Consider the following 17,518-nt stretch of genomic DNA (forward strand, 5'->3'; position numbering starts at 1 on the left):
ATGAGTGTTTATATATATATATATATATATATATATATATATATATATATATATATATATATATAAACACACTCATGCTGCCTTCATCAAATACAAGGTTCACAAAAATGTGTTTGAAATTGTTAAAAAATGAGAATTAATACTCACTGTTGCCTGATATGCGCTATTTTGGCTGAGCCAGAATTTACTCGTATACTGTATCTGCATAGTACCAGTTCAGGAAATTAATAAAATGGTACTTTGACAGATGATTTTATTTTTCTAAGAGAGGCATGAATTTGAATCAAAAGTTACAAAAACTGCAAATTCCAGCAGGTGTTTTATTTGATGCATTGCAGTGCTTGTTGACAGAGCAAACTTACAGTTGTAGAATCATAATCTTTTTTTTTTATTATTTATTTAATAGTTTCCATCTCCAGAATGGGACACGGTTACTCCTGAAGCTAAAAATCTCATCAATCAAATGCTAACCATAAACCCTTCCAAGAGAATCACAGCACAGGAAGCTCTCAAACACCCATGGGTCTGCGTACGTATTCACCACCTGCACACGCAGACACATAAACACAAAAACGGCACAACACGGGTCTAGATGGACAGTAAAAATCTTTCCCCTATTTGTTTTAATAGCAACGCTCTACTGTGGCCTCCATGATGCACAGACAAGAGACTGTGGAATGCCTGAAGAAGTTCAACGCCAGAAGGAAACTCAAGGTGAGTTTCATGGTCACACACATACTCACTCAATTCTAATTTTATACACGCAGAGGTTATATTTCCTCTCTCTCCTCAAAGGGGGCCATCCTCACCACTATGCTGGTGTCTCGGAACTTCTCTGGTAAGTTACTCGAGTATGATCCAGATGGAAATGAATTTTGATTGACAGCTGAGTTTACAGATCGGTCTGTTCTGTGTATGTTCTTAAGGGTCTCCAGGGTTTCTTTTACATCCCCACTCCATCTTGATGTGCTTTGTTGTCTGTCTTGTGTCAAAGATATACTTGTTTTGTGTTCAATAAAAGTAACTCATGGGCAAGATTGTCCATGCTATACAGCGTTTATATAATTATGCGCAGATTTTGTGGCTCTGACATGTATTTGGAGAGTTAAGTTGTACTTGAAGTGTATAATGTTATTGCATTAGATATCAAACCAATGGCACTCAAAAACAAATAATGCTAGACAGTCCCTTCAGTTTTTCACGTTTCTATTATTGTGGAATCAAAAAAATTTAGCATTTTTGTGATGCTGCATAATAATAAGCCAATAAAAAATAAGCTAAATAAAGCAAAATACACACAAAAAGTGCAATACTATGTAAAATTATTGATCCGGTAGTGTGATAAACAAATATGCATGAAAATGAAAAAGTAAAGTAAAAAAAAAAAATTTTGATTAATTAATTTCTGTAGTATTTTGTACCAGAAAAATGTTAAGTAGTCTCATTTGTATCTTTGTCCTATTGTTTGTAATTTGGTTCCGTGTTCTTCTTTTAAAAAATAACAATTTTCCTAAAGGTTTTGTATCAGAAGTGGATAAGAATATTTTTTCAGTCATGTATATAGTACATGAAGTGTCATACATAATATGCTAAATATTGTTAAAAAAATATGCAAGAAATTATTACATTTTAAATGCAAAAATCATGAAAAAGAAGGCAAATAAATGTGAATGGAGTGTTTCATGACCCATTATGTCTACCAATTACATTTAGAGTGTTTCTCAGTCATACGACAACAGGAGGGTTAGTAAATTCTGATAAATTATTCCTAACATTTAATTTTTTAATGGCTGAAATATCTTTAAATAAATAAAAATAAAAAAATAAATAAAACACTAATGTTCATACATTTTTAAGTGCGTTTTAAGTGTCCATATACTTTCTGGGACCACACTCTATATACTTTTACTCTCAGCCTACCACTTACGTACAACCTTTTGCTCTCCATCTCACAGTTGCAGTTTTCATGCTCTGACCTCACAGATGTCATGCATAATACAAAATAACATGCATTCTCACTGCACATGTAATTTCAGTCTCTCTGTGTCAGTTCTCCTTTATTGAATGGCATCCTTAATGGGAATTCAAATGGTTATAGTAGCACTTTCTGTCTTTTAATCTCATCTGTGATGTCAGGGCTCTGCTTGTAACCTCTAGATGATGGTCCAGCAGAGAACGTTGATGATGTGTGTGGTGTTGAATGTGAGGAAGGATGATTCCTTCTGAGTCAGAGTCTTGTCTTTGTTGTAATAAAAATATGGCTCTTGTTTGAGTGGGGATTGTTTTGTTACAAGCCACCTGTCTTAAAGAAATAAAAAAGAAAATTGGTTTGACGTGTTCTTATAACTGACAGTTTCTTCTCCCATAGACTAATGAATGGTTCTCTTTCACTCTTCTCTCTCTCTTTTTGTTCCTTCCTCTCATTGTGTGTGTGTGTGTGTGTGTTAGTGGGTAGCAGGCAGACCACGGCTCCCGCCTCGGTCACTGCGGCTGCGGCTGCAGTAGCCGCGGCTGCAGGCACCACAGCAGGGCTGGTGGAACAAGGTAGCGCCGCCCTACAGGGCCCTATTCCTCTGCCCCTTTCTGTCTCTGCAGATTCCTCACATTCTTTCTTTCATTTCCATTTCTATTTTCCATTTACTTTGTTTGAAATTCTAGTTTGTTCTTTTACTTTTTCTCTCTTTTCCCATTTTCACTTCCCATATACTGTAATTTCCTTTTTCATTTGTGCTTTTCTATGTCCTTTTTCCATTTCTTATTTCCTTAGCCATTTTCCTCTTCCTTTCTTTTCATTTCCCTATTACCCTTCCTTTCCTTTTTGTTATTTTCTTTTCTTTTTCATTTTCATTTAATTAATTTTCCTTTTGTTTACATTTCTTTAAGTTTTTATTTCCCCTCCTTTCCTTTCCTTTCTATTTCTTTTAACATTTTACTTCCCTATTCATTACCTTTTTCTTAGCTTTTCCCCTTTCTTTCCATTTCCCTCTCTCCCCATCTGTCTTTTTCCTCTCCTCTTCCCCTTTCCTTTCCTTTCCTTTCTTTTCCCTTTTCCTTTTCCCTTTCCTTTGCAATTTCCCTTTTACTTCCCTTGTAATTTTTCTTTGCTTTTCCCCTTTCTTTCCATTCTTTTCCTTTCCCTTTTCCATTTCCCATCTTTTCCATTTCCTTTGCAATTTCCCTTTTACTTCCCTATTATTTTTTTCTTTACCATTTCTTTGCTTTTCCTTTCCTCTTTCCATTTCCTTACCCCATTTCTTTTCCCATTTTCCTGTTTACTTTTCTATTCATTTATGTTTGGTTTCCTTTTTTCTTGTCGGTCTAATTTCATTTTTCTTATTTCTTTCAGTTCCTTTCATTTCTTCTATGAAAGGAACATGTTTGTGTTTCATCCTCTCCCATCATCCTCTCTGTCCCTCACTAGTCCATGATTGTCTCTGCATGGGGCTAAAGCATGCATGATGACTCACCCTCTACCTCTACCTGCTGATCCTTCCTTTCCTTTCTTGTCCTCCAAACTTTTGTGTCATTTTTCATCTAATTCTATTGCACTTCATGTCTGATATCATATATATCCGCTTTTTGGTTCCCTCAGCTGTCTGTCGTCATCACTGGCATCACCATTTCATTCATCTTTTATTTATTTTACAGAGGATCTACACCAAGATCCGTACATGATGAATGTATGGTCCCTTCCCACTCTCTTTTTTTGAGTCCTTTCTTTCGTACAGTATGTGCCATAAATCACTGCCTCTTCCCTTTTTTCTGGTTTATTCTTATCCTCCTCCTCCTCCACATCACTTTTCTTTGCCATTTTTATCTGACACCCATAAGCCATCTTCACTTTCATCCTCTGTATTCTTCCTTCCTTTACTCTGTCTTTAATATGGTCTGTGAAGTTGAAGTTCACCCCTCTTTCTGGGGGTGGAACAGTCTGCCTGCTGTTGTGCTGAATGCTGCATGGGAGGTTTTGACTAATGCATGTTCACTAACTTGGGGGTGAGATGGGCCGAATGGATCTGGTGCACTTGTGCATGGTAAAAGCTTCTTGACAACTGTGCTTTTTTATTTATTTAATGGAAATATAGAATTTCAATTAACAGTACTTAAAGATAACGGATCCACAGTATGAAGGGAATGAACAATATCTCTTTTTGTTCCATATTAGTGAATGTACAGTTGCAGCGCATTTGTTTATTTTACAGGATTTAGCCTAGACCACTACACTAAGTATGCAATTTGTCAAAGTTAATCTTGGGCCAAGGCCTACATGCCTGTAATTAAACATTGTAGTTTCAGTTTGATCAAGAACATTGTAGTTTGAAATCTTTTTCTTGCCTCTTACTTCAATGACTCTTTGTTTCTTGCATCTCCTCCTCAAACGCTGATACAAAGAAAATCAAGCTTTGCTAATCTATCACAAAACAAATCAGTGCCAGAGCAAGCTGCTCAAATTATTTGTATTTTATTCAGATTGTTTTAGTTTTGACCAGATAGGAAAAGAAAAGCAGAAGACAAAGTACAAGATTAGTTTTGACATGTTGAACATTGTCAACTTTGTTATCCCCATCCTTATAGTTTGTGTTATTTCATAGTTATAAATGTTTAATATTAATAAAATCATTGTCCATTGCTGTGGACACAAATATAGTCATCTTTATAGTTATCATCCTTGGTGTGAACAGGCTTTTATTCTGAAATGTGTGGTCCAAATTGTAGATATTTTCCAGCTTTTTAATTATCTTTAATATCTTAATATTGATTTATTTGTTCTAAAATGGCTTGGAATTATGTTTTTCTGTCAGTGAAAGCATCATTTTGACTATTTAGTCACTGGCATTTAAGCTTAAAGTTAAAACATGATTATTCAGTATTTCTTGATTTATCTTAACAGCTGCTCTGAAGGAGATGCTAGTGGCATCGTTTTGACGGTTACCTTTCTTAAAGGGCAAAAAATGATTCAAGTTGAAATGTTTTTCATTATTCTTTTTAAACCGAGTGCATCATGGTAGAAGGGTTGAGCTGGTACATTGAGCGTGTGCTGTGGCTGAATGTGAAGGCTGTGCTTCATATTTGATGCTCCCTCCACATGCCTGCAATCAAATATTAATGTAGTGCTGCGTCTCTCTGTTGTCCTTCTACTTCCCTCAGCCTCAGCAGCCAGACTACTGCACTATAGGCAGTTACACTACATATGGGACTGACACCTGGATCATTCCAAATCCTCATGTTTGATTTTTATGTAGTGCATACAAGAGAACATATTTCTAAAATATGATTTAGGTTATAAACAAGTATATGGACACCCGTAAGTCTTGCTGTTACAGTGGAAGCTGTTATAACAGCCAAAGGGGATTCAACTCCCTACATACAGCCATAGTTTTGAAATCAAGGTTCATGCAGTGTAAAAATAGGTAAGGAGTTTATACTTTTTGTCATGCAGTGAAAAGCTGCATTATCATTAGACTATAATGCTCAGTTTTGTTTGTGCAACAACTACACTACTGCATTCAAATTGTCAAGATATAAATATATTGACAATTAACTTATTTAATGTAAATAATAATATTTTCATATGTAATGTGTTTTTAAAGACTTTGGAGAACAATTGAGGACTAGGTTTTAGAGTAGTGAAACTGCTTATATAAAACAGCCTGGCACAAACGTATTTGCCTGCTATTTTTTGCTAAACCTTGTTTGTGCTGACTCTCTGCAAAGTAGATCAACTCTGAGAAAAATGATGACTGTACTGAAAAGTTGACAATACTTTTATTTTTTTTTATTTTGTTCTTGAGCCCCATATACAGCACCATCGATAGTGGTTTAGCTTCAGCGTTCATAGAGACAGCACTCTGGTATTTTGAACTCTTCTCCATTACTCTCTCTTTTTCTCTCCATTCTCTCTTGCTCTTGCTCTCTGTGTTAATGGCAAGGTAAGGAGCTCCACTCACTCTTTCTACACTACTCCTCTTTCTACAGGGACGCATGCTCATTTCTTCTCCCTGATCTCTTTGGGCCACCAGATGGATGGATTGGTGGCCCAGATACAGTTCTAGGAGGATCTGTATCAAATACCAACCTTGAATCACCCTGTTTTTCAGTTTATGACCAGACGTACAGCACATTTATTAGGCTTAATTTCTTGTGCTACCATCTCGGCTGTAAAAGTCTTTGAGCAAATGCGTTTAATGTGAATGTGATGGTGTTGCTGCAAAAAAAAAAAAAAAAAGAAGTATTTGAATGAAATGCTTCAAGGGTGCTTGAGAGGGTGTGTGTGCATTTGTTTGCATATGCATTCTGAATATAAAGTGGTACAAGAACCTACAATGACTTTTTTATATTGATTTTAAAAAGTGTTGTTAACCATGATGCTGTAAAAAGAAATGCTGTTTATTTGTTGTATAATTATCAATCCTAATATTTCTTGGATTGAAAAGTTCCTCGGTCAACTACAATACAATTGTACACCTGTGGCAACATTGTTTTTGTGATAAGGAAGCAGATAAATATGTATAGCTTTGTGGATTTTCTTTTTTACCAGTTTTCTTATAAGACATAAACAATTTGTTGTATTTTATTTTATTTGTTTATTTATACATTTTTTTTAATTAGACAATGAGGAACTGTTCAATCTTAGAAGCCATGAGTTATACTTTATAATAAATCTTAGGGCCCTATTTTAACAATCTAAATGCAAAGTGTAAAGCGCACGGCGCAGGTGTACTCAGGGCGTGTCCAAATCCACTTTCGCTATTTTCGCTATATGAGTTGTCCATATTCTCTTAATGAGTAATGGGTGTTTTTTGGGTGTAACGTACAATAAATCAATCAGAGTCTCATCTTCAAAGAGCCAGTTGCACTCGTGCCATGACGGATTTGCTATTTACACGACAGAATTTGGCAAGTGTAATGACAGACGCATCTCTGAGATGAAATGGAGCTGCTCGTGTGCAAGCAAATAGATAGCCTTATTCTGATATAAGCGATGACTGTCCATTATGACATGTAGGCATTTTTATATTTAAATAGCCTACAAACAATTCTTATGCATTGCAATCCTTTAATTATTAATATTTGGCATGTTTATGTGCTGGTGTGCGTCTCTGTGTTTAATAAATAGCGTGTACGCATGTTGTGGACCCTATACTAACACGCTCTTTAAATAACAAATAAAAAACATTGCGCCAGACTTTAGACCAGGTTTGAGTCGGTCTATGGTGCAGTTTATTTTCAGTTCCTTAAAATAGCAATGTGCCTGACCACCCTCTTTTTAAGACCAGCACACCCATCGACGCAAAAATGGGTGCAAATGCATTTGCTTAAACGACGTGGCACTGGACTGGAAAATGCGAATGGCGCCGGACTGAAACTTGCAAACGCTATGCTAATTTGGTGCTCAAGTAACTGTTTTCACTGCTTAATATTTTTGTGGAATATCTTTTCAGTATTCTTTAATAAACAGAAAGTTCAAAATAACAGCTTTTTTTTTTTATTACTAACTCCCAATGTTTTGAATAGTATTATATATTCATATCTACATTGACTGCTGATCTAATAAGAATTATATGATGTATTATGTTAATGACTCATTAATGAAGTTTATTCTGAAGTGTCATTGGTTGTAATGTGGCTGTATCATGTGTATAAGTAGGCCAAGACAGAATCTGTCCTTGCAGCACATTCTGGATATTATTGCATAATTTGAATTGAATCTCCTGCCTCTTTTGAGCTTTCTTGATCATTAAATTATTTACGGGTAAGAGCCTAGAGCTCTCAAACATCTTTAACATATTTTACTACATTGAAATCCATTCCATAAAAGTCTCCCCCAAATTGAGTGCGCAATCCTGTTTGGGCCTATTTATGGTTTACAATATTATAGGAATGATTAATATCTGCAGTGTTATGTTTCATTTTAGGAAATATAGCCTCGGATAAACTGCCTGTCTGATGGGTTAAGTGACATTTTGTATTACTGTGTTGCTGATTTAATGTCTGTCTCTTATTTCCTCCCATTGTAGCAGCCAAGAGCTTGTTGAACAAAAAAGCGGACGTTAAGGTAAGAAGATCTGTTGAACTTCTGACCTCTGTGACCCAGACGTGACCCTAAGACTTAGTAGCTTCTCTCTTTTCACTACTCTGTCTCTCTGCCCTGTCTAATCTGTCAGTGCTTGCTGTGTGTGTTTAGAGTCTCTTCTTTATTGCATGATGGTGTTGTTTTTACACATAAATGTAGTTAGTTCATATTGTGGTTATGAGTGTGTGTGTTTTAGGACACGAAAGTAAAAAAAACGTGATCTTGTGAATATCTTCTGCTAAATTCTTTATTAATCTACTAGTGATACAACATTTAAATCCATCTCTTTGGATCCTACACATGAGCGTGAAAATGAGATCTTTTTTATGAGCATTTCAATACATTTTTTGGACTCTAACAGTCATGCGAGCATAGAAATATATGGTTATTTAGCTACCGATAAAACCTTAAACACCGTATTCAAATCCATCACACATTAGTGCAAAAAGTAAAAATAGAGTGTGGAATACATATTTCAGTGAATTTGCCGTGCTCTATAGCAGACATAAGAGCGTGGAAATATAAGGTGTTACCAAACTCTGTCCGGTCACAGAGCCAGCGATAGCACTGAAAGATGAGACGACATGAAGGTTTTATTTCCGTCAGTGCATGTGGGAGATGTTTAAGAGAATGATATAACGACGACGGCTGTGATGCCATTGAGGAATCTATGGAATTTTCCACAAGAGACGGAGTAATCTGATTCACGAAATGTGATTTTCAGAGATGAACTGCACTTAGCACACACTCAAACACATTCCTACCCGTTTCTGCTTTGTCGTCACCACACACCTGCGGCTCCCACCTGCTCTCTTCATGTGTACGTATGTTTGTGTGTGAGTGTGTTTGAGCAGAGAAATAGTTCAGCTGGGAATGTGACACTGGTTCCAAGAATAGCCCCGAGTCTGAAACCCTGGAAACTCTGAGACCAAAATAGCAGCACCGCACTCCTCTCATCTCCTAGCAACCGGCTCCCCCACGTCCTCTCCAGCCATTTCCAAACATTTCTTCTGTCCTTTTCACGATTACTTTATGCTCTCTCTCCTTTCTTCACCTTTATGCTCCGTCTTCAAAGCCCTTTATTTAGACACTATTTCTCAAATTAACCGAAGCTGGATTCCTCACTTTGTGTTGAAGTCTTTGCACGACTGCTGGTTATGTAATTCTGCTTTAGAATTGGAGGCGTTTTTATTTATTTTATTTTTTTAATACGGCAGTTGCGGCGATTGGAAGTTGCGCTGCTGTGTTTTGAACCAAAGCGCTTCTGAGAACATTCTGTGCTTAATATAACTCGTTCTTGGCTGCCCTTTTTTTTTAGGACAAAAAAAAAATCACTAAACCACACAGACTGTGCTTGCTTCCTCTCGCAGCATCCCTGACTCTCCTTGCACATCATTCCCAATTTGTGTAGCTTTCCCTGCTCCAGGTTCAGGGTCAGATTGTCATGTGTCCCGAACAGCTGACCCCAGATCAGGTAACTTTGCTTACACTGATCATTCCTCAGGTGCACTTAAACTATTCTTCTGCTAGTAGCATGTTTCTCTTTCCTTTTTCCACTTGTTTTGCTCCTTCACCTGACCAGCTAGCATTGTTTCTCTTCCTCTGAAATTTCCTCTTGTGCAGAAGAACTTTTGAGTTGTCTTGCTCTGAACCCAAACCTTCACATGCTCCCTAAAATTGTTCTTCCAGTCATTTTCTTTGACTGATACACACACACCTATGCTGCATTTGAGATCTCCTCCCAGCTCTTTTCTCTTTGCCCCAAATGAAAATGGTTATTAAAAAAAAACAACAGCTACTTTTTTAATATATATATCGTCTCATAGGTTCCTCCATTTTTTTCACTTTTCTCCTTTTCATTCTCTCTGTAGAAGCGGAAGTCGAGCTCTACCATTCAGTACATGGTGAGAATCTTATTTCATTTTCATATCTTCTTCTTCTTGTACATCCACCTACTGTACCAGCCTATAGTGTGACACTTTCAAAAAGTTGTACGTCCTGCATTTCTGTGGGACCTAATGAATTGATGGCTATTATTACTCTTATTATTGACTTTTTTTTTTTTTTTTTTTTTTTTTTTTACTGGTCAACTAATCGTGGATCTTAGTCTCACCCACACTATCCACTGAGCACCTGATTCATATTTTCTGAGTGGCTGACTTTAGTATAGTTTTTCCACAGTAGAGGCCTTTTCACATCAAGAATTATAACAGTGCCTATGTTAGTTTCCACACTTATGGAAGATAACACTAAGAAAACATTTTTTATATATATAAAAAATGTCTAGGCTCTTCCAAGCTTTATAATGCCAGTGAATGGGTGTTGAGATTCAGTAGTCCAGTAGAAGTCCAATAAAGTGCATTAATCTATTATAAACACGGCTCTGGGGTGTGTCGGTGGGGAGGGCCTCCTGAAGCCAATTGATGCATTTGTGCAACTCATAAAAAGTACCAATATTTATGGATATCCATTTGTATTCATATTTACGGATATGCCACTCTCTGTGAACACGTGTACAACAGTTAGCAGAAGCTAGAGATTATGGTTTATGAAGTTTAAATATGTATATTAGATGCATGGCACAAAAATTGAATAAACAGACTGGTTGCTTTACGTGTCAGGCAGTATCTGAATGTCTAAGTGGGCAGTTCTTGGCCAGAACACACTGTGGACTAGACGTTTTGGAGCTTAGTCAAAGATCTGGCTTTGTTAAACCACTTGGACACAGTAAATGTATCCAGCCTTCTTTAGTATTTTCTGGGGTCCTCCTACTTGCTGTTCTTTACCTTGTTTGAATAATTTTGACCAGCTCCATATTGACACCACAGACCTCTTTGGTGTCATTCTCCATGTTGGAAATCGGATGTATTATGGATGATACTGACCAATCCAGAAGCTTTCTAAAGCAGGTTGAAGAGTCCTTTCTACTCTTACACAGGTAGGCAATGGAAAAGACGCACAGAAAAAGACCCTGTGTTTTTCTCAGTATTTCTATAGGATCTGAAGATCCCATTTATGCACATCCCAGGGTTCTGACTACTGCACAAAATCTGCTTGCTTTCTTTGCAGGTTTGACACTTATATTCTCTATACTCTGGACTTTTTCTTATGGTTCCCATAAGATGTTAGCATTGCTGGTTGTCCTTCCTGAAGATATCTCTCTATACTTGGATAAAGTTGGATTTCCATAGAGATCCATGACCATCTGCGATAATGTTTTTGGGAATTGTTCACATTTACATTGTTAATTCTGCTAGCCATCATCTGGTCCAGTTAGGAACAGTATGTATTTGATTGTGTGCTCATAGTGGCAAAGTCATTTTATGTTTGTGAGGATCCAGTAGTCGTGATCTGCTGTTCATTCATCTCACTTGAGCGTGTCTTCCGCACATAGACATGAAAAAGACTCCTCTCACGCGAGTACCTGAGCCGTACAAGGGGAAACAGACTGTTAGCTACCTCGATATCACCGCAACTCATAGACGTGAGTCCTGAGGGACCCTGAGAACAAATAAACACCCATAGCTAATCCGCCTCTGCATGTAATGTGGCTAATTAGTATAATGGATAAGTTTAGGAAGCCTAATTGGTGAAAAGCATTTTGTGGACTTTTATAATGACCCTCCTCTCCCTTTCGCTGCTAGAGAACATTGTATCTCAATGAATAATGGTGTTTTCATGTAAATGGGTAGTTCACACTACATCAGTCCGTTACCTTTAAAACAGATAATGACTGTACCCTACTGCATGTGTTTGTGTGCATGTGCATGCCGATCTCTCCCTCGTTCCTTCTTAACCTAACCTTTTCTTAACCGAATGTATGTTGTGTTTCCCTGCACAGCCCCAGACAAACAGCACCAAAAACAGCATAGTCACCAGTCCCAAAGGAAACCTCCCCTCTCCTGCACTGGTATTTATCTCTCTCGTCCTTTTCTTTTCTTCCACTCCAACCTTTTTTCCCTTCTGCCTGTGACTGTACTTGCAATCTGTTTTCTTTTGAGTGGTTTTGCCAACTTTTTGTATTGCATATGAGTGCAAACCTGGAAAAAGAAGTGCAATTAAACGGGAATAACATAAACATTACGCACGTTATAATGCAGACGTGAAATACAAATATCATTCTCTAATTATAATTGTGCACTGTAGCTGCCCTAAAATGTATGATTTTCAATGAGTTGGTTATAATCAAAACATTGGCATTTGATATTACGGACTAACTTTCATGCAGCCATTTTCACTATTACTTTTAACTGACTGGTCTCAGGGTGATTTTAAAAGGGATGTTCTCTCAAGTTTCTTGTTTTCTCAATGTCACATAGGTGTCTTAAAGGAGTAACAGTGCATCATATTAATGAGGAACATGTTTCACTATGGTTTGAGAACCAGTGTGGCCATGTGCATTCATTTTTAACAATATGTCAGTTTCAAACCTAACAAAAAGTGCTTTTGATATATTTTCCAAAACACAAGACACTTGGTTTGATGATTAGTTATCTAATGCAATGACATTCTTGCGTTTTTAAGTGTCTAAAGTGACCAGATACTTTCGTGCCATTACATTTCAGTATATTCAGCAGTGTTCAATGCATCTGCAGCACCATCATTAAGATCTGGATTGGTTTGGGGATAGAAACTCCTCCTGGAGCTCTTTGGCTGTTAGGCTGTTTGGTTCACTGAGATCCTTAATGGTGTTCCTCACTTAAATCCACTGGTCTAGTGTACTGTAGTTGTCAATGGAGTTGAATGTTTACAGCCCTGAGCAGTGCAGGTGTGTTATTATTATGTGTGTGTGTGTTTATGTGTGTGTGTGAGCGCACATCTCATCAAATTTGAAGAACACCATGATTCTTTTTTGTGACATTATAAATTACGTGTAAATATGTGAATTCTCTAGGAATTGTGCCTGCTGGTTTCATACATTATGAATACACGGTTTCTATTTTGCATGCATTTCTTATATAAAACTCTGTTGTATGCAATGCTAATTTCACCAAGCGAAAGGAGGCATTTTTGTGCTGAAAAGAAAAAGATTATTTAAATTAAAAGGCACAGCGTTATTCAAAAGTAGAAAGTTTCGAACAAGGTTTTGAAAATGAGCCAGTCTTAAAGTGGCATGAAGCCTTATGCTTTATATCTGTGCCCATGGACCCAGTTAAGCCATTTATTCAGCTGTTTATTCAGTAGCTCTCTGACATTCTGATATATTACAATACACTCTAGTCATGCGTTTATGGGGTTGTTTATTCGATTGCATTATGCCAGTTTGCCTTTCTGTGTCTGCTTTGATCCGGTGGATGATGAAGGTTTTTTTTGCTTGGAGTTGGCAGGGAATTTAATAAAAGTCATTATGCCAAGGTGGTGGGTACATGGGTGATGTGATTGTTTAATGTTTAATGATATGCTTGAGGGATATAGATGGATGGTCTATGTTCTGAGGGGAGTTTTGAAGATTTCTGTGGTCTGTAAAAGCTCTGTGAAGAGGTTTTAGAGTGAACTCCAAGCGTTTAGGAAGGAAGCTCCTAATGGAAACCTGACTTGCGTTTCAACACATACAGCTATTGCAACATGTGACCCAATACATCAGAATATTTTAGGATCTCTCATAGTTGCCCTTTAATGCTGCCACTGTGGAGTGTGTGTGCTGCTCGTGTGTGTTTTATGGTGCAGATATAGTTACTCAACCTTGAAGTGAAGTGAGGAGGTGTTTATGGTCAGTAAAGACTCTAGCCTTAGTGCTTTGTTTCATGGCTTCCCTTCCAGATTTACTATGAGCTGTACGGTTGTGTAGGACTGGCTGATATTTTTATTTTGAACCCTTGATGTAAATATCTCCATTTTATGTTTTTGTATTTTAAATTTGCTTTACTTTCCCCAGTAAGAGGAACCACTATTTTAACCAAATAGCAAAGGATACTTAAAATATTTAATGTAATATTGTAAATGTAATTTTTTTATTAAGTCTTAAATATATATATATATATATATATTTATTTATTTATCTATTTATTTATTTATTTACTTGTATTTTCTATATTTTGAACATTTTACTAAAACGTCTTAGTATTTGTAAAACGTAACCATGACAAATGAAATGTTGAGTTTGAACAAGACAGTTTGAATTCTGTCAGTGCTAACACTGTTATATTTACAGACAGCATTAAAACATCTGTCGTAATGCTTAACATGTTGTAATATATATAAATACACACATTTATGTTGTTGTTGTTTTTTATTCGATGGAAGTCAGTGGCTACGGTTATGTTTGGTTATCAACATTCATCTAAAATATATTCTGTGTTCAATAGAACAAAGAAATTCAAACAAATTTGGAACAACTAGAGGGTGCATAATTTTTTTTTTTTTTCAGAATTTTTGGCTGAATTATCCCTTTTAAAAGGTTTTTTTTTTTTTTTTTTTTTTTGGTCAGCATTTCCAGATTCTTATAGACCTTAGTATGTGACTGCTTCCTCTTGCATGGGGCAACGGTTGTCATGGCAATGAATACCCCATAATGATGAGGAGCACAGGATGCTGATTGGCCAGTGTGGGAATGTTACTTTTTGCGAGAGAGAAGTGAGCATTACAGATTTATGTGCTCTGATGTGCGTCTTGCTAGCAGGTTTCCGGGGTTAACACGTAACAGAGTAGACGGCATAAAATAAACATGTTTGTTTAGCAGCTGCGATAGCGTCCGTCGAAATCACGCTATTTCACTTTCAGCGATACATTGCTGTGCATTCGTAATCTGTGGTTTTGAAATATCAGAGCCTAGTGTGCAATCATTTGTTTTCTGAAGCTCTCCGCTGTTGAACCTCTGGTGGTTTTTGTGCATGTTTTTTTTTTTAACTGGGTTGGCAATCACAAACACCCATCCACCCACATGCTCTCTCTCGATCTTGCTCTTGCTCTTTTTTTTTCTCTCCTCATGTTTTTCACCCTCTCCTCCCCTGTCGCTCTGTAGGAGGCACAGACCACTGTCATCCATAATGTAGTGGATGGGATTAAGGTACTCCACCACCACCACCAATTCTCTTTCTTTCTTTCCCACCATCCGTCTTCTGTCTGATCTGCATCCCCACAATGCATTTCTGCTAAAGACTATGACATCATGCCTGTTGGCTGCATGCGTGACTCTTTTGATGTACTTGCAGTCGTGCTCTTTGAAACTGGTTCAATAACTCATTACTATTAACAAATTGTGCCTTCACAAAACATGAAAATGAGAATTCTAATGAAACGCATGTGTTGTCGAAGTATCGAGTTGTTTATGTGCCGCTCCTTTCTGATTGATGAGACTGATGAGAACGGTTGTAATCGTGAGGTTTGTGAATGATTATGATGATGGAAAATGACTCTTGAGACATCAGATGTTTGCAGTATGAGGCTGAAGAGCAACAGTTGGAAATCTGTGTCATGATAGAATATTAAACCTGCTGTCTCAGGTCTCTCTGCTTCTGACTGTGTGACAGAGAGACCTCTGGTGGTGGCCGCTCAAAGTGCCTCTTGTGAAACAATCTCCTTCGAAATTAAAAAATTATATTTTTTATTTATTTTTTATTGCATTTTGTACTTCTAGTGGAAGAGAAATTACACAATTCATCTTTAAAAGAATTCCAACATAGAATAGAAATTAAATAGAATGCATTTAAATATAAATGTTTATTTAAAATAGAATTTATCTTAATACTTTAATACTTGTACAGTCATTTTTGATTAATTTAATGCATCTGTGAAAAAAATTATGTATATAATTATATTATATATATATATATATATATATATATATATATATATATATATATATATATGTGTATGTATGTATGTATGTATGTATATATATATATATATATATATATATATATATATATATATATATATATATATATATATATATATATATATATATATATATATGCATTATTGTTTTTTTTTATATTATTTAAATTAATTTATATTTTTAAAGTTTTCTGTGGATTTACTAGGGATAGTGCCTGTTTATTACAGATACATATATATGCAAGCAGCTTTCAAATAAAACAGAACTGAAAAGTGCTTAATTTGTTCTGAGAAGAGTAACAATGTCTTCATTAAAATACTTGAATTTATATGCACTGAACCATCAATTTAACTATCTGTCAGTACAAAGAAAGTGTGCATGTGTTTTGAAAGCAAAGAAAATGTTTTGCTGCTGTATATTGAATTGGTCCCGTTACTGAAGAACGATTTTGCAGAGGCAAACAGGGCAACAATGCCACACATCACACGTGGATTCTCCCAGGCGGCAGGAGGGACGTGTAGATCTGGGCCGAGTTGTTCTGCCAGCGGTTGCTGTTCTGTGTGACTTCTGAATTGGGCTTAATCTCCCCCTTGAAAATGAGCTATTAGACCCTTGTGTGACAAGCTGTCCGGTTCACCACATTTGACACTTTCTTTGTACAGGTGTAACAAGGTCTGTAGCGCAGCGTAGATGATGGAATGAGAGAACAAAAGCCTTTTCAGGAGCACCTAATAATATCGCCCCACATACTGATGGCCTATTTACAGCAGGAGCTGATGTCCTTGGTGATCGCTACAGTTAAACTGTGACAGGTGCACGGTCCCGTCTCTCAGGTGACCATGCTTCCCTCCTCCTCCTCATTTCCTATTGAGACATCATTCTGTCGATGAATTCAACTGAGTAATAAGGAATGAAAGAAAGAATACTTACAGCTACCAGGTGCTGTTGCAGACCCTTCAGCTTTGAATGACTTCTCAATACGGCGTGGCTAATTTATAAATCCAAAATATTTGTTCAAACTTTTAATAAGGATTTTATTGCTATGGTTTTACGTCAGGACTCTGCTTTAAATTATATATCGAGTGGTGACCCAACACAGGACCTTGTCCGACCTTGTTTTTTGTTTTTGTTTTTTTGTTTATAATTTTTTGTTTGTTTTTTTAAATAAGGGTTCTTATAGCAAACTAAAGCCATAAAAAAGGTAAATAAGTTCCTTAAAACTATTTTTTAAGCCCTTAAACTTCAATTAGTATAATTTGATCTACTGAAATACAAAGAAAAAAACTATGAAACTGAAATAATTAAAAAAAATCTATATAGATCAATTTCTTGTATAATATTATTTTTTTATTTCAGTGTTTAGTAAAGTTAGCTACCATGACAAAATTTCTGATTTCTTTTTGAACAAAGTGAAAAAAAATGTAATGTTATTTCACAATATTTCTTAATTTCTTAAAAGTATTGCATGCCCACTGAGACTTTCAGAAATTAAGAAATATTGTCAAATAACATAATTTTTTCCACTTTGTTTAATTACTACAAATTATATGGTTAATAATAATAGTTTGTTAAATTAGTTTGTTAACAGAAACAACACTGATTTAATGTGTGTAATGCCTATTTACTTTTACTTTTATATATATAAATAGGTGAAGTTTTTTTTGAAG

General features: G+C 36.2%; 1 protein-coding gene across 5 annotated transcripts in view; it reads left to right on the plus strand.

The window, feature by feature from the left end:
* The window catches only part of LOC113048934 (calcium/calmodulin-dependent protein kinase type II subunit beta-like), a 45,008-nt gene that overhangs the window by 17,013 nt on the left and 10,477 nt on the right, over positions 1-17,518 (plus strand). For 2 of the 5 annotated variants that reach the window (XM_026210911.1, XM_026210908.1), the window contains 6 exons: positions 407-529; positions 631-714; positions 796-838; positions 8,019-8,056; positions 11,916-11,984; positions 15,036-15,080. In XM_026210911.1, coding sequence (XP_026066696.1) covers positions 407-529; positions 631-714; positions 796-838; positions 8,019-8,056; positions 11,916-11,984; positions 15,036-15,080 — 402 coding nt within the window. Of the gene's footprint in view, positions 1-406; positions 530-630; positions 715-795; positions 839-2,448; positions 2,545-8,018; positions 8,057-9,179; positions 9,549-9,945; positions 9,979-11,915; positions 11,985-15,035; positions 15,081-17,518 lie in introns of those variants that run through there. The other 3 variants (XM_026210907.1, XM_026210909.1, XM_026210910.1) reach the window with 3 other exon arrangements.

The sequence above is a fragment of the Carassius auratus genome, chromosome 30 (assembly GCF_003368295.1).
Source record: "Carassius auratus strain Wakin chromosome 30, ASM336829v1, whole genome shotgun sequence".
Lineage (NCBI taxonomy): Eukaryota > Metazoa > Chordata > Actinopteri > Cypriniformes > Cyprinidae > Carassius > Carassius auratus.